General features: G+C 39.7%; 1 protein-coding gene across 2 annotated transcripts in view; it reads right to left on the bottom strand.

Moving 5' to 3' along the window:
* The window catches only part of NCKAP5 (NCK associated protein 5), a 1,001,373-nt gene that overhangs the window by 283,788 nt on the left and 695,172 nt on the right, over positions 1–22,413 (bottom strand). For both annotated transcript variants that reach the window (XM_055108553.2, XM_055108550.2), the window contains exon 7: positions 7,576–7,725. In XM_055108553.2, the coding sequence (XP_054964528.1) occupies positions 7,576–7,725 (150 nt within the window). The remainder of the gene's footprint in view (positions 1–7,575; positions 7,726–22,413) is intronic.

Here is a 22,413-nt window from a genome sequence, read left to right as displayed (position 1 = left end):
AAATTGCTAAGAGTCCATTTCAAATGTTCTCACCACAAAAAATGTTAAGTATGAGGTGATGGATATGTTAACTAGCTTGATGTAATTATTACATGTTGTATTATCAATCATAACATCACTCTGCATGCCATAAATGTATCTAATTATAAATTACCAATTTACAATTTTTAAAATGACCAGTGAAAGCTTGTTGGGTTTAGTACAGAACTGGACCTAAGTTGTTTTGATAGCTTTAAATGTCACTCTAAAAGTGGTTTCTGTGGTTCTCAATCCTGGCTGTGCATCTGAATAATCCCCAGAGTTTCAGAAAAATACAGATGGTCAGTTTCCATTGTAGACTTAAAAGAGCTGGGATTTCCTGGGTTACACTCTAGACATCTGAGTTTTTAAAAAGCTCTATTTCTTCTGTGGTTTCATCCCCCTAGCCTGCTTGCAGATCTCATTCTTGCATTCATACTTCTCTCTCCCGCATCATCGATTTCGCCCTCTCCACTAGAACACGGCCATTGGCACACGAACACGCCATACCATCAGCTGCCTTTTGAAGAGTTTCTCTTGTACCCTATTTCTCTTCAGTTTTGACTCTCTCCATGTCTGACCCACTTCAGGCCTGTCTATACATGTCTCCACATGTTTTCCTCCACGCCCACTCCCATCAGAAACTGTTGTTACCGAGGTCATAGCTGACCATGCCTTGCCAGAGCCGAGGATGGATTCTGTGATCCATCTTGCTGGTGCTCTTAGCAGCACTCAACAAGGATACCCTTGGAGCACTTTCTTCTTTAGGCTGCTACAACACTTCACCTTCCATTTTCCTCCTACCACACCAGACACTCTCCCCAGGCTCAGATGCTGGCTCCTCTTCCTCTGCCAGACCTCGAAAAATGGGGAACCTTAGAACTCTGTCCTCTGCCCTCTTCTTGTCCATTTACAGTTACTTCTGATGGGACCTTAATTAGTCCCACAAGGCCGAGTGTCATCTGTATGCTGATGACTCTCAAATCCATATCTCTAGCCCTGACCTGAACTTTGTATTTCCACCTGCCAATAGAACATCATCACTTGAATGCTTAATAGGCATCTCAACTTAACGCGGGCAAAAACCAACAGACTATTGCATGCTAATTTTGCTAAGTCACCTTTCCTCCAAGGCTTGCCTCTCTCAGGAATTTGGTACAACCTCACACTCAGTTGCTAAAACCAAAAAACTAGAAGTTATCCTTCTCACTTTTTTCCTTGTATTCCACATCCAATGGATCCTTAATTCCTAATAGACCTTACTTCTGAAATATATTATCTGGCTATTTCTTACTAGCATAGTATAGTGGAGCTATACATTGGGAGTTCAAATTCTGACTCTCTCAACTGACTACATGACCTTGGGCAAAATTTCCAACCTTCTGGGGCTCAGTTTCCTCATCTGTAAAATGAGGATAATAGTGCTAACTACTGTTGGGGCTCAGAAAAAATATCCCCAAATGAAAGCCTCAGAAGCCAAAGTTTTTCTCTGATCTTCTTGTCCTCCTGTCTCCCAGCTTCATTTTCCCCTAGTCTAGTCATAGAAACTAGAATCCCTCTTCCCCAAGGCAGGTCAAAGAAACCAGAAAGCTAGACATAAAACCTAAAAAATATTACTCTAATTTTCCTTCTGCTTTTCTATGTAAAATCTGACCATAAGGAAATTATCTGACCTGTCTTGTTTGCTATAGGTCGTAAGACCCCTATTCTAGAAGAGGTTTTGCCCCACACCCAGAAGGAAGGAATGCTGCAAGCAGAGGCCAAGAAGAATCTAGACAGGCAGGCCTCACAGGGTTTCCACACTCAGTCTATTACCATTAGATCATACTCTTTTTTTGTAGTCATCTTTCTACAGGGCTCTCTATACTCCGTTGAACCTGAGCATAAAAATGGACAATTTCTCCTGTGTCTTTGAGTCCCCGTTCTGAAGGCTCCTATGTATACACATTGAAAATAAATGTGTATGCCTTTTCTCCTACCAATCAGTTGGCCTTATGTCAATGATTTTCTGTGAACCTCTAGGCAGCCAAGGGCTCCCTCTAGTCCCCATACTACCATAACCCACAGGGTTACGAACATGAAAATAGCATATATAAACATAAATGGTAATCAGAACAGTGTTTGGGATATAGTAAGCCTTATAGGAAGGCTTGCCAACATGGTTATTATTATTCCCATTACATCCCTCTAGTCCAATAACATTAATATGGTATGATTATCATTCCCTATTAGTCCTAGGCACCTACCCTAGACTAGTCTACTAATATTGTTTGTTTGAATCTAAAAACAACAACAAAAAATACCTTCTACCTGGTCTCCCTGCCCCTCCTATGTCCCACTATTAGCCCACAAAGCAGGAGGATTTGTCTTTATAAATGAGAAGTTACATCATTGCTTCTTCCCAGTTTAAAATTCTCTAAATGGCTTCCTTTTACACTTATATCATTTTCAGAGTCTTTATTGTGACCATGGCCTATATGGCTTAACCAGGTCTGGCCCTTTTCTACCTCTGTGAACTCATCTTCTTCCATTTTTTAAATCCTGTACCTTGTGTCCCAGGACAGACTTCTTATTTCTGTTCCTTGGACTTGCCAAGCTTTCCAGCATCTTCAGGTGGCCTTTCACCTTTGCAGCTGCCTCCTCTTGCAATGTTCTTCCTCTGATCTTCACACTGCTGTCTCCTTTTTATTTTTTATATTACACACAAATGGCTGATGTCAGAGGTCTTCTCAAGTAAATACCTCTCCTACCCCTAGCTCACATTCTCTCTGCTACTACCTCAATAAACTTTTCTTATTTACAGGCATATAGTTGCCTGTTTGCTTATTTATTATTTGATTTAAGTATATGCTTCCTGTGTCTGCCCACTGGGGTGGGGACCAAAAAAACTGATCTAATCCCTGTGCAAAGAACACGTTTGGCCCATAGAAGATATTTAATATATATCTATCGACTACCAGTTCTACAGGTAATTGTGATGCACAGCCAGGTTTGTCTATTTTGAACTACCTAATTTTAAATAGGAATTAATGATTAACAAAATGCTTATGCACAGCACTGTAATTGTCATCCTTTCATGGAAAGGTATAATTGAGTAGAAAAAGCTGTTATTCACCTTAACACATTTAATTGCCATATTTTTCTGCACAAAATAAATCATTCCTAGAAGCGGCCAAGTTCTTTCAACCTTGAGGCTATCTAGCTAAGTCATCAGCACATGCTTTTAGGCTTAGGACTCTCAGGTGGTGGCGGGCCTGTTCTCCCCCTGGCTAGAAGCTGAGTATCAGAGATGCCATGGGAGTTGGGAGTGAGCCAAGGGAACGTCCAGCTTCACTTTTAGTCAGGTGTGCAGTTGGTCCCTGAGTGGAGAGAAGGGCCACGTGGGAGTGTCAGGAGTGGGTCCTGCAGACAAACAAATCATGTCTTTCAAGGAACATGCCATGAGCAAATCTGGGGCCTGAGTGGGGCAAATGCCCAGGAGTAGGGAACAGGGAAGACTCCAGATGAAGCCAGTGGATCCTGGAGAGCAGGTCTGGGAAGATCCCTTGAATCAGTGGCTTCTGGTGGGGTGGCAGAAAGGAGTGATCCTTTCGTAGAAGGGACCTGAGACATGGCAGTGCTGTTGAGAATGGTGAGCTTTGTTCTAAGTCAAATAAGCAGTCTCTGAAACAGCAGCCTTGAAAACCCAAACTTTTAAAATACATAGAAAATGCTACAGTCAGGCACTGAGAAGTTACATAAAATGTGCAAGTGGCATCCAGATTGTCCATGTGTGCCCTATGACACCAATATACACCAAATGATTTCTCCTCCAGGCACCAGGACCCTAAACACAAATTACAATTTAAGCCCAGGGGAAGCAGTGGCTGGGTAGTGAGGGTAAATGGTCTACTCTTCACCATGAAAAGCTGGCAACAGCTGAAACCAACATACTCAGTAGAGAAAATAAGGCTAAAAAGAGAAAGAGAGAGAGTGTGTATAATTATAATTTTTATAATTTTGACTGTTGGCACTGGAGGCGTTTTTAGGAAGGTAAAGGTCTTAATTAGCACAATATTTTGCTGAGCAGGCGGATGATATGGAATGAGCCCATGACATGGCATGCAGAGACCTAGACAGCTCTGCAAATTAAAAGACAGAACTTGGCTGTGGCAGAAGGTGTCTGAGGGAGAGGAGAGTAAGTGGGACAGAGCTGGCCACGTTCTAAGGCGGGATCTGGGAACTGAGGAGAAAGGCTACTGCGAAACGCCCTGCAACCAAAGGACTGGGAGGAAACAGAACTATCAAAAGACAGAGTTGAAGGCCCTTAGCCTCCAGAATATTCTGCCATGACCCCATATCCTTCCTAGGGTTGGATTTTGGAAAAATCAAGTAAAGGGGGCTCTGTTTCATAAGAGGTTGGTGCGTGGAGAAGAAAGAGGAATTGATTGACAAATGTGAGTCGGAACTTACCCCAGAAATGGTCACAAGAGGGAATAAATAATACAGGGGTGGCAGCTGGAGGGTGATTTGCTTAGACAATATTAACTTAATTTTCAAAGTCAGGGGCTCCTCAAGTTGTTTTTGAATATTACTGTCACAGTAATCAAGAATGTAATATAGAAGTCATCTCTGCATTTCGTTTTCCACACCTTCTTAGAACCTGTTGGGGGAGCAGGAATTAAAGAAGACTGCTTTCCACCACCCTGAAAATCATTCCTTTCTGTGATCCACAACACCAGGGGCCAAGAGATTAGGGCATACAAATATGGTCATTTCAAAAATACGCTGATGGGGTGCTGGTGGTATATTGGTGAGCCTAGCTGCCTTCCAAAAATATGCTAATAGAAAATATTCTTTGTTTTTTTTTAAATCTTGTTGTATATCAAATTTTTCCAAAGTAATTTTTGACACATTATAATTAATTCCCCTGCAATCTTCCAGGGGAGCATTTCATTAAAGCATAAAAATCCACACGGGGTCTGTGACCAGCTCTGACTGCAGTCTGTCAAAATCAGTTCTCTATTTTCCTACAACAATGTTTAACCCATGCAAAGATCCTAGACACTGAGAATATGGAGCAAATATTTTAAAATAAAAAAAATTAAGTAGCATATAAAATTCATATGAAAATTGAATTACATGTATGACAAAATGACATCTATATATTATATAAGAAGATATATTTATATATATTTACAAACTTATATATTTGTATTTCTTATTTTACATACTTTATTATAAAATGAAATAATCTTCTTATTACCTTTTCAAGTAGAAGATAGTAAGATGTGAAGGCAAGGAGAAAGTTCATTTAATATTGAACAAAGAATTTTAGGAAACAAGCAGTGACACTATGACTATAGGAAAATTAAAAATAAAATAGTTTTATGAATTAAAATAGTGGGTCTTAATGACACTTACAGACATCATCTATTGCATTCAACTAATGCTGGAATCAAGAGTTGTTGGCTGAAGTGTAAAGAACTCTGTGGAAGGAAAAAAGATACTGCTTCTCTTTTACTCACTACAGTTTAAGAAACATTCGCTGCCAAATACATTTTTTAAAGACCTCTTAGCTTAATGAAATAAAATGTCCTTTTCAATGTTGTCTCTAACAACAACATGAACTAAGATTAATTTTCTCTGTAGTCATAAACAAAAACTAACAATTTAAGTACACTGTTCTCTGGGAGTAAGAAATGATATCAGCTCTTTCCTATTGTGAATCTAGTTAATTCAACCTCAAGATAAAGTTATGAGTTTCTTAAAACTCAAATAGGAACCTCAGTTTCCCTTGAGAAAGCTTTCCTATCTTTTATAGTGACTATCTTCAAAAAATGACAAAAGAATGAGAACCCTTGGGGAGACAAGGGTGATTCCTAGCTCTTTGCCCAGAGGGAGTTGCTAGCGATTCCTTTAGTTGATATTTGTTCTGCTCTGAGTTTGAAGCTACTTGCTTACCTGTCTGCCTTCGGTCACACCTGTGTGGAGTAGCCCAACTCTTTCATTCACAGTCCTTATATTATTAATCACTGTGCCCAGGTAAGTAGGAACAAAATTAAGGAAAAGGAGCAGGTTTGGTGTGGATGAATGAAAGAGACTATGCACCAGGCATCATTTTAAAAATAATTACACACGTAATCCTCGTTACTTCCCTGTAAGGCTAATTACTATTACTATCCCCATGCTTTCAGCTGAGGGAACAGAGGCATGGGGAGCCTAAGTAACTTTGATGGTTTCAAATCTAGAAAGTAGTCGAACAGGGATTCAAATCAAACCCCAAGAATTGAGCTTCAAAGTGCATAATCTCACCATTCTGCTTTATTATCACCGAGGAAATTAGTGTAAAATGGATATGCTCATTATAGACAATGTGGTAGATCTGAGGTAGAATTGCAGAAAGCAAGCATAGAAAACAAGGCCCCTCCAGGTCTTTTTGTTTTTTTTTTTTGTTTGTTTGTTTGTTTTTTTTTGAGTCTGTCACCCAGGCTGGAGTGCAGTGGCGCAATCTTGGCTCACTGCAAGCTCCGCCTCCCAGGTTCATGCCATTCTCCTGCCTCAGCCTCCTGAGTAACTGGGACTACAGGCACGTGCCACCACGCCTGACTAATTTTTTTGTATTTTTAGTAGAGACGGGGTTTCACTTTGTTAGCCAGGATGGTCTCCATCCCCTGACCTCGTGATCCGCCTGCCTCGGCCTCCTAAAGTTCTGGGATTACAGGCGTGAGCCATCGTGCCCAGCCTCCAGCTCTTCTTCCTTTATGCTAGTAGAGTTTTCAGGATTCTGTAGACTCTATGGTAGAACTGCGTTTTTAGATGTTGGGTGAAGGCCCTTTATAAGCTTATCGAAAGGACGTAAGTGAACTCATAGAAAAAAAAAAAAATCTTTGCTGAGTCTTTAAGCATGTGACATTTCAATCAAGAACTAGTAACTGGAATGGTCTTTGATGACTGCTATAAAAATTCATGAATTAACACTTGAAATAATGTCGAATGCCATGAAGTAACAGACGGGTGTTATCATATCCCGGTCTGGAGGTATCTGGAGGATGTCAGTGCTCCAAAAATCTCCTTAAGTCTCCTTAGCCAGTTTCAGATCACTGTTAGATGCTTTACACATTTAATTCCTGCACGTTTTTTTTAAAGATATGACTATACTGCTTATAAAATCTCTGTGTGTGTGTGTCCAATCATCTTTACACACTATTAAATATTTTGCTTAGTCATTCATTCATTCATTCATTTTACCAGTTACTGGGGAAAACAAAGTAAAATATCACATAGCCTCTTCCCCCAAGGAGCTTGCAATTTTAGGAACTAATCTAGTTTGAGGGCTGAATTTAAGTTAAAATCAATTACTGCCCTATGTACTCCTTTTAAAACAACATTAGGTCAAGACCCTTTCAGTGCTAACTTTTTGCTCATTGTAGACAAATCTCAGCAGGAAATCGTAGATCATATTAGTCTGGGAGAACTCAAAAGGGAAGATTTATACTCACTCAAAACCAGTGCCAATAAAAGAAGCAGAACACTGTTATTTTTCTTGAAGAGTGTAAAAATTGCTTCATTTCTTACCTCTAGAGCTTTCAATCTCTCTAATAGCAATTTGTTCTTTTCTTTTCCCTCATCTGTACTGCTGCTTTCACTCCTCGAATCCTCATCAACCACCATGTGAAGATCTTCCAAAGCTTCCTTATGTTTTCTCTCTTCCTCTGACAGCTTTTCCTGAAGCAAGAAAGAATTACTGTTTTCAATAATCTCCAGTGAAAAATAAGCATGAGTGTGAGGCTGAAAAGGCTGGAATCATTCTCCTGCGTGTGCATTCTTCTGGGGCTGGGAGTTTGCTAAACAAATTCTGAGAGGGGTTTATTTTAAAAAATGAAGTAGATATTTTTACTGAACCCTGGAAGGACAAGACCATTGGGTTGCCATCTCTCAATGCAGTTGTCCTTTGCACAGTTGGAGAAGTGACTAAGCCAGCAAAGCCATAGGTGGAGTCATGTGGTTAATCCAATTTTATCTGCACAATGAAACTCAGCTATACTGCAAACTGTGGAAAAATACATCAATTTTGATACCTTGATTTGTGAAAGGCATAGCTCCTCAAGATAGGGTCATTAAAGTCACTGGACATGCAGCCATTTAATTAAAAGAATATAAAATATCACAAAATACTGAAATAAGAGTGATTTCAGAATTCAAAGCTCACACCTATTAGTTCTTTCAGCTCAATAATGACACAACTTTTAAGGATCCCTTAGTCCCTTTCTGTAACACTGTTCAGCATTCATACTATGGCCTTGAGGCAGACATAAAAAGTTATTTTTTCTTGACTCACTGTTGGAAGCCCCTCACTCAACCTTGTCTCTGGAAGCTTTTTGAAAGTTGAGAAGTACTAAGTTAAGCCTCATGAATGCTCTTGTTTTCAAGGGAAAAAGAAGTATCAAGAGATTACCATATTAAAAAAAAGCATCCATTTTGTGCATGGAGACTCTTGCTCCCCACAATCAGGTGACATCCTTCCATTACACTATTTAATTCTAAACACAATGCTGCAGAAATCTTTGCTTTAATGTAGCTGGTTGTCAACCATCTGAACAAAACTGGATTATCAGTGGTAAGAGACTTCTCTATATTTTAATACTAACCTAAGATCTATTTGCAAATACAGAAGCACAAAAGGTATCATTCTTACCCTCAAGGAGCTCATACAATCTACTTAGAAAAGAAGAACATAAGAAGAAAAAAAAAACCACAGCGTTTTCAAACTGTGTTCATCAAGGTACTTTGAAGGTTCCAAAAATATTTAAGTTACTTTTTGAAAACAAATTACGAATTATGTAAAAATATGTCTTAATGTATATGTATACATTTATACATATATATGTATCAGTGTATACGTGTGTGTATATATAAATCACTTTAGACCACAAAGTCAGTGAATTCATCCATGTGAACCTGTTATGTACAGATTTCAGGATCTAATTTCTCCTGTCATCTCTGTATATATAAATGCATAGTTGATTAGAAAGGTTGTAGTTCTTTATGAAATCAGGCCCAAGCATGTGTAACTGTATACCACGTGCAGGTGTGAGTTCAGCTCAGATAAATGCCAGGCAAGTTTAAGATGTACATCCACAGGCCAGGAAACAAGTCCAGGTCATGGTAGCATTTTTATAGCTTTGATTTTTTAGGGTTTGGTCACCTGTCAGACTTACATTTCCAAGATAAGGAATATGAAGTTTGTAGATATTGTTCCTAAACAAAGAGGTACCTTTACTTCTCTTTTGTGGTTTGGGATGACTGGAAGTAAACACTAACTTAGGTTGATGAAGCAAGCTGTTTTAAAATTATCTTCATTTTACTTTTCCGTATATAGTTTTTCATTCATCACTCAGCATATGCCACTTATATTTTATACATATACATATGTATATATGCACACATACATATATCCACACATACACATATACATAGTTACACATTCCTTAGGAGATTTCATCATTGTGTAAACATCATAGAGTGTATTTACACAAACCTAGATGGTACAGCCTACTACACACCCAGGCTATATGGTACCTAGGTTAGAATCCTATATACCATGTTACTGTACTGAATACTGTAGGCAACTGTAACACAATGGCAAGTATTTGTGTATCTAAACATATCTAAACATAAAAAAGGTACAGTAAAAGCATGGTATAATCTTATGAGACCACCATCACACATCTTTATAAGGTGCATGACTCTTTGTGTGTGTGTGTGTGTGTGTGTGTGTGTGTGTGTGTGTGTATCTGTAGAAGTATCCTGTAATAATCAGAGCCCAATAGCTAATTAAAACAAAGAAAAGCCACTGGGGTGGTAAATGAAAAGCCAAAAGACTTTGGAATGTGACAGCCAGATTTCAGGTCTAACATTTATTTAGCAGTTTGGCAAATGATCTTAGACAAACTTCCTTTTTTTTGGAAATGGAGACTTGCTCTGTTACCCAGGCTGGAGTGCAGTGGTGCGATCTCAGCTCACTGCAACCTCCACCTCCCAGGTTCAAGCAATTCTCCTGCCTCAGCCTCCTGAGTAGCTGGGATTACAGGCACCTACCACCATGGCCAGCTAATTTTTGTATTTTTAGTAGAGGCAGGGTTTCACCAGGTTAGCCAGGCTGGTCTCGAACTGCTGACCTCAGGTGATCCACCCTCCTCAGCCTCCCAAAGTGCTGGGATTACAGGCCTGAGCCACCACACCTAGCCTTGGACAAACTTTTTAATTTCAATAAGTCTTGATGTCTTTGTCTCCTAAACTCCTAAATGAGGCTAATGTCAACATATATACACTCACATACCATATAGTGAATTTGTGTCATTCACAATGGTTATGTTCTCTAAAATTTTCATAAACAGTACACCAACTTAGGAAATGTGAAATTATTGTTCCTAGGGGACATACAGAGTTAGGTTCCTGTGAGCCTCTGGTCACATTTTCATTAACTAGCCATTATATAATCTTGTTTTATGTGTATTTCTATTTAAAGACACCTTACATTTAACATATACTGTTGATTCATTGACACTGACCTAACAGCCAACAGCACTGTAACTCATCCTGAAGGAAGCTTATCCGACACACAGGTATTTTATCTGTAGGGCGCATCACAGCCTGCGTGTGGTTAGGAACACCAGACAACACTTAAGCACTACACTCAGGGCCATGTCAAACAGTGAAATCACCAACAAAAAGCACAAAATACAAAAAGCATATCACTAAATAGACCACAAACAGGACACTAGTTTATTGCATGAAAGCTAAAACAACAAGGCACAGTGCTGCCTTGCTCCATCTCAGCTACTAACGTGAACCTTGGGTGACAATTTTTCACCATTCCATGTATGTTCACGAATGACCACAAAAGTGACACAAGTATTGATTTTTGGGTTGCAAATACATTTTTGTGAGTAGACAATTTGCAAATGCAGAATCTGCAAATAATGAAGAGCCACTGCCCTATCGTACACACACACACACACACACACACACACACTCTTAAAGTACCTAGATACAGTGCCCAAGTATTATGATGTAGGAATAATTAAAGACAATATGGATTATATATCAGTATTTAGATTACATAAAATGTCAGGGTCACTTTACATAATTTGAAGAAAGGGCAATCAATGAAAGCTGTGAGACATGATTCTATGGAAACTGAATGTGACTCATACTCTAACACAGTGATACAACTTAAATAGTTAGAGAGGCATAGGGTGGGTGTTTGGTGAAAGAGAAAATTTTAAAAGGCTCCTAGTCAAGAGTAAGTTTTGTCCTTACAGGTTTATAAGGAAATCAGTTTGATTATAATAGAGAAAAGCTTTTTGAGAGAATAGTTGAATAATAGGATTGGGGAGAAAAGGAGGGGGAGAGGATGCTTGGAAATGAGACAAAAATTCAGATACAATTCATTCATTTGTTCATCCAACAAATGTTTTGTTAAACATGGATTACTGGCCATTTGCTGATCTAGGTAATGGAGTATGGAAAACAAGACAAAGTTCCTATATTCCATGAAATTGTATTCTAATGTTGGTAAACATGACAAACTCCAAATCAAATCTGTAAGTAATATAAGGTATTAGTAGCTGGTGGTAAATGCTATGAAGAAAATAATATTATCTGATAGAGAGTGGTGTGGTTAGGGGCAATGTTAGATGTGCTAACAACAGAGTGAGGCTGAGTGAGGAGGTGGCCATTACAGCAAAGGCCAAATGATGAGGAGGAAGTAGCTGTGCAGTGGTTTGGGGAAGAGCATTCCCAGCAGAAGGACTAGCAAAGCAAATACTCGTGGCAGGGCCAGGCCTGCCTTGCTGGCCAGCTGAGGGAGGGTCTGTGGTGGAGCATAGTGACTAAAAGAGGAAGGCTAGCAGGAAATGAGATCAGAAAGAGAGCTGGACCATAGAGGGTCCTGCGAGGCATAGGAAGAAGTTTGGATTTTATTCTAAGTGCACTAAAGAGGAACTGAAGTCTAGACATAGGCGAGTGGTAGGTTCTGATTTACATTTTAGAAACATCATCCTGACTGCTGCAATGGAGAATGAGCTGTGGAAGGAAGGAGTTAGGAGACTAGTTGGAAAGTCTTTATACAGAAGGAAATAAAAATCAGGAATATTTTGAAGGGTTTGAATCAGGACTTACCAAAAGCAGTTTTTACGGTGGTTCAGAAACTACCACAGATGATGGGTCAGATGCCCTGAATTCAGTGCTCAGATTTTACAACTTTGGAACTTTCTGGGAAAATCATTCCAACTTTTTAGGCCTCAGTTTCCCCCAGAGATAAGGTGAGGAGTTGGACTCAATGTCTCTTCCAGTGTTAAAGTTCTAAGAATTCAATTAAGATACAGTTTTCAGAAAGAAAATGTTGTCAAGGCACTCAGTGGTAGCAGAAATGACAAGAGAACAGAAAAAAGCACCTCTACATTTTGTAATAAGAAGGTTGTTAGTGGGAACTTGAGAGCTGTTTGACTAAAGTGTGACAATGGTACCGAAATTGTCAGTGGTTAAGCAAAAAGTAAAAAGGGAGAAAATAGAGGCAATTTTCTCAGATGCTCATTTGAAAGTTTGGCAGGGAAGGAAATCTAAAGAACTGTAGCTGAAGGGCATTGTGGAGGCAAGTGGAAACCTTTTTCAAGATAGAAAAAAATGAGGTTGTTTGAAGAACTAAAAAGAAGAGGGAGCACCAGAGAGAGTAGCAAAGGTGGGAATGTACGAAGAGATTTCTAAAGCCAGGAAGGCAGGGGATGAAGGGCACTGATAGAGGAGCCAAGGTTTGGAAAATGCAGTTCCCTGTAAAATATCACTGACTTACTTACTTATTTATTTTGAGATGGAGTCTCCCTCTGTTGCCCAGGCTGGGGTGCAGTGGTGCAATCTCGGCTCACTGCAACCTCCACCTCCCGGGTTCAGGCGATTCTCCTGCCTCAGCCTCCCGAGTAGCTGGGATTACAGGCAGGTGCCACCACACCAGGCTGATTTTTGTGTTTTTAGTAGAGATGGGGTTTCATTATGTTAGCCAGGCTGGTCTGTATGTCCTGACCTCAGGTGATCCACCCACCTCAGCCTCCCAAAGTGCTGGATTACAGGCATGAGCCATACTGCGCCCATCCCCCTGTAAAATATCACTTACAGTTTAATTTCTTAGTTAGCATTTCTAAATCATTAGTGTCTAGCCTGAATTCTCAGAGAACAAGGAATTGAGTACAAGCAGCTCATTTGGGAGATGCAGGAAACACCAGTAGGGAGGTAGGGAAGTGACTCAAGGAAAGGAAGAATTATCTGACCCCAGGGTGAGAGAGCTGACGTGTTGGTGTCCCAACCCTGGAGGAGTCATTAGTTGAGGCCAGCTCTTGAGGCATTCATTTCCTGGCTCTTCTAGCCTGCTGGAGGCAGTGAGGCTCTGTGTGGTTCTCAAGTAAAAGTGCTCTCTGACACAGATCCTGGCAGCTGGAAGTCGCGGGGCCACTTTGAATGGTTCTAGGGTGTAGGTACTGCCGATGTGCTCGTGACAAAGAGAGTTTAAAGCTGCTCTGATGTAACGCCACCCAGGACCAAAAGCCACGTCCGCATGCTGCTCACAGACTAGTCACCGACCTAAAGGCATACTTGCCTGTGCTCTACATGACAAAATGCCCTGATGCAAATCCAGAAGGTGGGGTTCTCTCCTGTTTCTTAATCATTTAAGATGAATCTTTTGTTTCTTAATCATTTACCAATGAGAGTATTAGAATATAATGTAACATTGAGAAAGAGAGAAAATGGAAGGGACGTATTTAGAGTAAGTGAATGAGCAAAAGAAACAAACAGGTGGAGACAGAGGTAGAGGAAAGACCTGAGAGAGCGGAGAGAAATGTGGCTATACCCTATTCACAGATCACCATAGTCCATTTTAGATAGAATAGCAGTTGGATTTATCCTACACTCATAAAAACATGACAGTATTTTTTAAAAAATCAAGTGTTTGGGTTCTATCCAAAAATAAATAACTTATTTTAATCAGAAAAAATATCACAAATTTTAGGTCCTTTGCCAATTAAGAATCTGAGATATACACAGCAAAAAAGGATATCAGACAGAGAGGTCAAAAATGTATAGTGCTAAATACTGTGTATTTGTCTTACGAACCTCCAAAAAGGAAATAAGAAAAATTAGCCAGACCCACTCATGAGGATGTCAAAGTTGAAGAGAATAAGTTGATTCTAGAGGTGACCTGTTTTCATTTTTATGGAGTTTAATCAAGAGTGAATTCTATAAAAGTGAAGCTACCATACAAACAACTTTCACTCCCCACATATTTCATATATGATTGAGACCATAAGCTTGTTTGCCTCAACAAATACCAGTTAGAACTCAGAAAGCTAAAGATTTAGGAGCTCAGTTTGCATCGAAGGGTTTAAATTAAATTTCACCTTGTCGCTACATAAAGCAATCCTTAGAGCTGTAAGTTTCCCTAAGTGGTATCTAGGGTAATGATTCACCTTTGGCAGAGCACTCATCTTTTGTTCTCAAGCAGTCAACATCATCAGGCCTATGTAAAATAACATCAGTCAACACAAAGTTCTGGAACGCATCAAGTGAACTCAGATGACAGCCCAGGAAGCTTGGTTAGTCCTAAGAGAGGACAGCATGGCTCTTCATGGATGGCCAGCTGCTGCTCAGTCTATACCCTTCCCCAAAATGTGTAAATGTGACTTCTCCATCTTCTAGTCACTGGCTTTCCCCATTTCAGGACACAGGAGGACTCAATCAATATTCCATAAGGTTATTTTGTAATTCATTAATCGAGCTATTCAATTAATATTTGCTGAGCAGTTCCTACATGCTAGGCGCTGAGGAATATGCCAGGCATACAAAAGTGAAAAATACACGTGTGGCCCCTGTTCTCATGGAGCTTACAGTCTTGCGGAAGAAGATAGCTATTAATCAAAATGTCAGGAGCAAACATAAAATAGCACTGTAGTGTGTCCTGTGAGGAAGAGTTTCAAGGTGCTTTGAGAACAGATAATAGAGTGATATAAATGAGAGGTTGGGAGAGGTTTCCCAGATTGAGGTGAGATCCGAGGGCACAGTGGGACCAGGAAACAACCATGATGTGAGAAGAGGGGAGGGCAACTGAGAAGTCCAAAAGTAGGCTAGGGTCTCTGGGGAGGGAGATGAGGCTGGATGGGCAGATGGGGCTAGGCCACTTGTCAAGGAGTTTTGTCTTTACCCTCAGGGAAATGAGAAGCCACTGAATGGAATGCCACTGACTATTTTCAAGTATGGTAGCAGTGAGGGTAACACAGTTAGATTTGAGTTCTGAAATCTCTCTCTGATATGGTGTGGATGGGTTGGGGGAAGTTAACACAGATGTCAGAAAAACAAGATGCTGCTGCAATAGGCTACGCGGGAGTTGAAGGAACCATTATTAAAACAACAGTCTTACAAAATGAGAACCCACAGTTTGTAAGGCGTTCCATAATTCTGATTCTTCAGTATGTACTTCCTCTAACAGTGACAAGCAACATTTCCTTATTTCAATGTTTCTCAGAGAGTGGGCCATCAGCCACCAGCATCAGAGTCGACAGGGGCTGGGGGAGGAGAAGAAGGGCTGCTTGTTTAAAACGCAGATTCCTTGGTACACTCTGGCCCTAGTGACTCACAATACCTCGGAGTAGGGATAGGAATCTTTCATTTTAGAGAACACTACAGGTAATTCTAATCCAAGACTAAGTGCCTCTGGACAAACACACTTGAGCATAGAACATAAATCACTTTTACTTTAGATAAGCTTTTGAGGTTGCACATTTGATTTAATTTCTATTATTAACAAGTAAAATGAACAGATAATTAATCATCCAAAGCAACATTCCCTGGAGAGTAAGAGTGGGTGTGGCTATTAATAGTATACTGGAACACTAGGTGTAACCAAACAAGCTGATACACATTTACCTATAGCTTGCTAACCCTACTTCAGTAATAGATGTCCTATGCAAACTACTCTACCTTCAAGTGATGAGAGACCCCTCAAAATTTATATCTGAGTTCTGAGACTCTGGGGCTCACTATGTTATGACTGTTTCTTTTCATAGAAGCAGATGGTATTAACAGCCTGTAACTACTTTCAGTGGCTTCTAGAGCAAAGGGCATTGAGGCTCCAAGAGACAGGTTCTATGTTTGCAACAATGAAGAGAAACATATGTCTACAACTCTCTTGCTTAGAAAGCCTTAGTAATTTAGGCCAGGCACGGTGGCTCACACCTGTAATCCCAGCACTTTGGAAGGCTGAGGCAGGTGGATCATGAGGTTAAGAGATTGAGACCATCCTGGCCACCATGGTGAAACACCGTCTCTACTAAAAAAAATACAAAAATTGGCCAGGCATGGTGGCTTACACCTGTAATCCCAGCACTTTGGGGGGCTGAGGCGAGTGGATCATGAGGTCAAGAGATCGAGATCATCTTGGCCAACATGGTGAAACCCCGTCTCTACTAAAAAAAATACAAAAATTAGTTGGGTGTGGTGGCATGCACCTGCAGTCCCAGCTACTTTGGAGGCTGAGGCGGGAGAATCACTTGGACCCAGGAAGCAGAGGTTGCAGTGAGCCAATATCACACCACTACACTCCAGCCTAGCAACACAGTGAGACTCCATCTCCAAAAAAAAAAAAAAAAAAAGCTTTAGTAATTTAAAAACAATGCCTGCTTGCCCCTTGTTTTAATTAAATAAAGAGAGAAATCTGCCCATCAGTTCCCAAATGAGGTAGAAAAGTGGCAACTTGTTGTCACAATAGGCTCACAATTTCTCTCCTAAGAAAAATAAGAAGAAAAGTTGGAACATTTTCATCCCAACTCCAATACTCAGTTCCACTGGGTGGATATAATTGCCTAGTTTTGTGTACAAAGGTTTAACCTCAACATGGTGGCCCTTCTGCCTTCTACACCGTCACTGGGGAGTGACTCTAGGTCTGTCTGAGTCTAGGACTGTGAAGATAACTAAAGAATCCCAAATTATGGCAGAGGGGATAGGCAGTATATATCACACTTGGACACACCTTGGTATTTCATTTGACAGTCAACCTTCTTGCAGATCATCAAGCACCGTCTCACTAGGATCTAAAAGTCTATTCTTCTCCAGGGTAGAGACATCTAGCCCCATTTTCAGTAAGCCTTAGAACAAGTAGAAGTAAGAAATCTGCATTCCCTCCTAGCTCTGCCACTAGCCAGCTGTGTAATTTTAGTTACCACATAAATTCTCTGTCCCTCAATTTCTTCATCCATAAAATAAAATGCACAAACATAGACTCACTCAAAGGTCTCTTCTCACTTTAAATTTATACAACTTTGATCATCTGTAAAAACTCAACTTTGAGAAATAAATACTTAAAACACTGCTGAAGTTCAGGGGTTTTTAATACATAATTTCATTAAGATTAGACCTGCCTAGAAGATTCCCTGCATAATAAAACTTTTGTGCTTCTTTTCCAGAAGTGTATTTCTATCTTCCCATTTCCTCACCTTCTTGGAAAAAAAAACCAAAAAAACAAAAAAGAAAACCTTATCTTTTTGCTGTGTACTTTTCTTGGGCCCTAAGGTTAAAGCTACCTGTAAGAAACAAAAGGCCAGTGAGAGTTTAGTGAAAGATACTCCTAACACTTTCCAAAAATCATGCCTAATATAAGCCCTTTCTAATGGCATTTGCTTATGGGAAAATAGTCCCAAGTAGCTCTTGGTTGCAAGGCCTTAAAAAAATAAAGACAATTCACTCATCTATTTTTATTATTACTAACTCTGATGGTGGACACAAAGCATCCATGTAGTAACACTGCACCTATCCTGACAGTAATAACAGCTATCCTCTGTTTCCAACTCATTCATTATTTTCTGATGGGGACTATCCTTAAATCTTAGCACTGTAGGGGGAAAAACTCTAAAGTACTTAGTTTTTTAACTTGATGGCAAAATGAAATTATGGGGATATGAAGAAACATCCAACTTTAGGAACTAGTCAGTTGTAGAAGTTAAAACAGAACTTGTTCATTTTGAATATATAACCATGTGTCAAATCCACCTACTAATTCATAGCAAAAATATAAAAAGCTGTAATTTAGGATTGTTCACATGAGGCAGAGATCAGGGTGGTGTTAAAATGAAATATGCTCTTTCCAGAACACAAAAGATATAATAAATAACGATTCATATTTGTATAACATCTCAGGGTTAAACCAAGTGAGTTCAGACATACAATTTTACACATGGCAAGGGCGATATAGGGCAAATATTCTGGACTCCCTTTACAGACAAGGAAACAGCCTCTAATGGGTTGTTAGGTGACCCGTTTAATAGTAAGTGGCAGAGCCAGAATTTAAATACAGTTCCGATTTTGGACGTCATGCTCTTTCCACAGACTCGGTGACCTCTTTTGGACTTTGACATGCATGTACAGATCTATCCCTAACGGTAGTAATTCTATCTGAGAATCTGTGATCTTTAGCCAAGCATGAACCATGCTACTGGCAGCGTTTCTCCCAAGGCTCCCAGGCCATTCCTCTACGGAGTTGGTGTTTGTATCAGAAATGTCAGGTCTGGCCTCAGGTGACTACTAGCAGAATAGTTTTAACAAACCACCACCACTTCCATAGTTAATGATGACTCAATTAGTTCAAAACATAAACACATACCATAATAGGAGCTAAATGGAAATGCAGAGAGGCCAGCCGTCTGGCTGACAGCTGCTCCAGCGTGCCCTGGTTGTTTCAGCTTCTGTGATTTATTTACTCATTTGTTTTCTGGTGGTGAGGAGGGTGTGCAAAATATATTGTCACTTTAGATAGCACTTCAGCAAATACCATAACAACGTTCCCAGGGATTGCTAGCAGCTTTTGTTCAGCACAAGCATACTAAATTTTAAAGAGGGAAAAATAGTGTCAGATAAATCACAGGATTTTAAAAGAACATCCCAATTTGTTCACAGTTTAACATTACTACTGTCAGGCAAAACATATAAAACTCTTCTTTTTCATCTCTGGATTTGACTTACAAAGAGAACTAAGCACATGGTAAAATCCCCAAGATTAAATGTGTATGATGGATAAGAGAACAAAGTGTTTTCTTTATGTCTGTAATATGAACCCACGACCACTGACATATCAATCCACATCTCCTCTACATTACTCTTCACTCAAAACCCTCCTCAACATTGCCGACTGTCTTCCATATTGAACAGATCCTGTGGAGTTACACTAATAAATTTTCAGATGATGCTTTTATTGCCTGCTCCATCTATCGGCAACATTTATTTCCCTAAAAAAATAGCCTCAATTCTAAAACCACTTTACATAAAGGGAAACTCTACTGTGGAATAGAATGGTGTGAAAAGTTCCCCTAGAATTTCCTTAAAGGTATGCTCCAGGTGGCTGGACATCTAAGAAAACTAATAACAGAAATTATGTCCTTGTAGCCCACGGGTAGTTGTTTGAGTATAAGCTGGGCAGATAGAAACCAAAAAAAGAAAGTAAGAATGCCATGTAGATAGGGAATTTCAGTGGGTAATAGTTAAACTTAAATGCTTAAGAGTCAGAGAAAAAAAAAAAAAACCTCATAACTTAAGGTTGAAATTTGCAATTCAAATTCAATCCCCCTTTATCCTGTTTTCTAAAGGAATTCACAGGGTAGGGAAGCTGAGCTCATGGACTTAGCAAGGGCCATCCCAGAAGGAAGTGACAACCCAGTCACTGAGTTGTAAATGGTAGGTGGGTGGCTAGAGTATTGCTGTCTATTGTACTCACTTACAGCAGCCACGTGTCTGAGATTCCCTGGCAGAATTTTAATCAAAATAAATTTAAGCCAATATAAAATTTTCTACCCATTTTGTCACAAATGGATGAACCTGGAGGACATTATGTTAAGTGAAATAAGCCAGGTACAGAAAGACAAATATCACATGATCTCAACTACATATGGAATCTAAAGAAGATGAACTCAGAATCAGAGAGTAGACTAGCACTTAGTAAGGGTTTGGGTGGAAGCAGCGGTTGAGGAGATACTGGTCAAGGGATACAAAATTTCATTCAGATAGGAGACCAGACGCAGTAGCTCACATCTGTAATCCCAGCACTTTGGGAGGCCAAGGTGGGTGGATCATGAGGTCAGGAGTTCAAGACCAGCTTGGCCAACATGGTGAAACCCCATCTCTACTGAAAATACAGAAAATTAGCCGGGCATGGTGGCACACACCTGTAATCCCAGCTACTCGGGAGGCTGAAGCAGAAGAATTGCTTGAACCTGGGAGGCGGAGGTTGCAGTGAGCTGAGATGGTGCCACTGCACTCCAGCCTGGGTGACAGAGCGAGACTCCATCTCAAAAAAAAAAAAAAAAAGAAGAAAGAGTAAGTATACTTAACAATGTATACTTGAAAATTGCCAAAGGCATAGATTTTAAGTGTTCTCACCACAAAAAATGATAAGTATGTGAGGTAATGCATATGTTAATTAGCTTGATCTAGTCATTCACAATGTGTGTATATTAAAGCATCATGTTATATATAATATATACACAATTTTATTTTTTCAAGTAAAAATTCTAAAACAAAATAAAAAAAATTCTATCTCACTGTTCTCTAGATGACCGAGGTGCTCAAATTTTTGTTTCAGAAAACACGGTCAATATCATATCATTTTTGTGTGTGTGGCAATTGCTGGCAAATAAATAGTTATATACCTTCTAAGCTTATTAAAATGAACTGATTAAAAAGCAACTGCTTCTATAAAGAAAGAATTCTTTAAGTGTTTAAATGAAATAATAATGATAATAATAATACATAGCTCCTATGGAGAAGGGAACTTCTCAGTCCAAGTTCAGTAAGTAGATACTGTATGCAATTCACCAGGTCACAATTATAATGTAAGACTCTCAGGGGCAGGAATAATGTTTTCTATATCACATCCCTATCACCACACACTGCACAACACAGAAGGCATTCAGCAAATGTCCAATGTTGGTGAATATGCTGATGCTTTACCTCTGATGACACTGGGAGTAAGAGTACTGCTGAACTACTTAACTATTCCTAAGTACTTTCAACAGAAAACATTTTTTAAACAAGTATTTTGGCACCATAGACATAAAGCAAAAAACCAATAGGATATTTGCACAGAAGATAAAGGCACCACTAAATTGATTTTCTCTCTTAGAAAATGAGATTTTGCATGCTTATCCTTTAACTGACACCCCCTGCCACATGCATCTTCTCACATAGGAGCAAATCAACTTTTAAGCCATAAATAGTTGTCTTCCCTAAGACACCCTGGGAATTTCTGGTGACTCAAAGACTAACTCCCAATCAAGGTACTCTATTCCTCCCACCTTCTTCCAACCAGGGGTTACCTAAAAGAAGAGCTCCAATAAGATGCATTAACTATACTACTTTTGAAAGTCAGAGATAAATTACATAGTTAATTCTCTTGGGGGCTCATGTCAGAAAAGAGAGAAGCTCCACCTATTTGCACCTAAATGGAACTTAAGGATAAAGCAAGAAGACTACACTTCTTCTAATACCTGCTGTCTCTAGTCAGGCAAAACTCAGTGCATAGGGTAGGGCTGAATTGCTTGAGGATTTGTACTGAAGACATTTTTGCTAGTAATACTGTCTTGGTATACTTTTTGACATTAAAACTATTATTTTTATCCCTAACCCCTGAAAGTGGCAGGAAGCTATCACTTGAGGTGCTTCTTTGTCACATAGTGGGATGTACATTCTGACAAACCACTCACAGCCTCAGTGGGAGTAGAGAAGCAAAGAGCTACTTGGCGAAGACAGCTGTAATCCTGCCAGATGATTCATCTTGGTGAGAGAGGAAAGGAAATTTAGACAAATTAACAGGAATAAGTATGATCCTCAAAGGCAATTAGAAAAGTCAGAATATGTATGTGAAAAAGCAATAGAAAAGTGCATCCAAAACCTGGGTAACCAGTTTCTTCATGCAAAATCTCTGTGTTTAAAGAATAATAAACTGGCCAAGCTGTGGTTCCCATGACAAATGGCTCTCCTGGAAAAGCTCTTCCAAATTAATCCAAATAAATAGTCTTCTAGATTTCACCAGTAGCCATCTTAGTGTTAGGCAACCAAGTACATCTTCTGTTGCCACAATCATAGGGAGGGGAAAGTAGAAAACTGAGCATCCACTGAGCTGGATGCTGGTTCCAGGTCTGCCACTCGTAGGTGGTATGACTTTGGTAAAGCTACTGGGACATCTGTGACATCATTTCCTCATAGGCAAAATGAGGTGGTTGGATGCTGGAGGTAATATTTAGCTCTGAGAGTCAGTGACTTCAAATTACCTGTCTTGCCTTCTATTCCTCCTCCTGAGTACCTAAGACTTGCTGACCATCCTGA

The sequence above is a fragment of the Pan paniscus genome, chromosome 13 (assembly GCF_029289425.2).
Source record: "Pan paniscus chromosome 13, NHGRI_mPanPan1-v2.0_pri, whole genome shotgun sequence".
NCBI classification, from domain to species: domain Eukaryota; kingdom Metazoa; phylum Chordata; class Mammalia; order Primates; family Hominidae; genus Pan; species Pan paniscus.
This window is presented reverse-complemented; position numbering and strand designations above follow the sequence as displayed.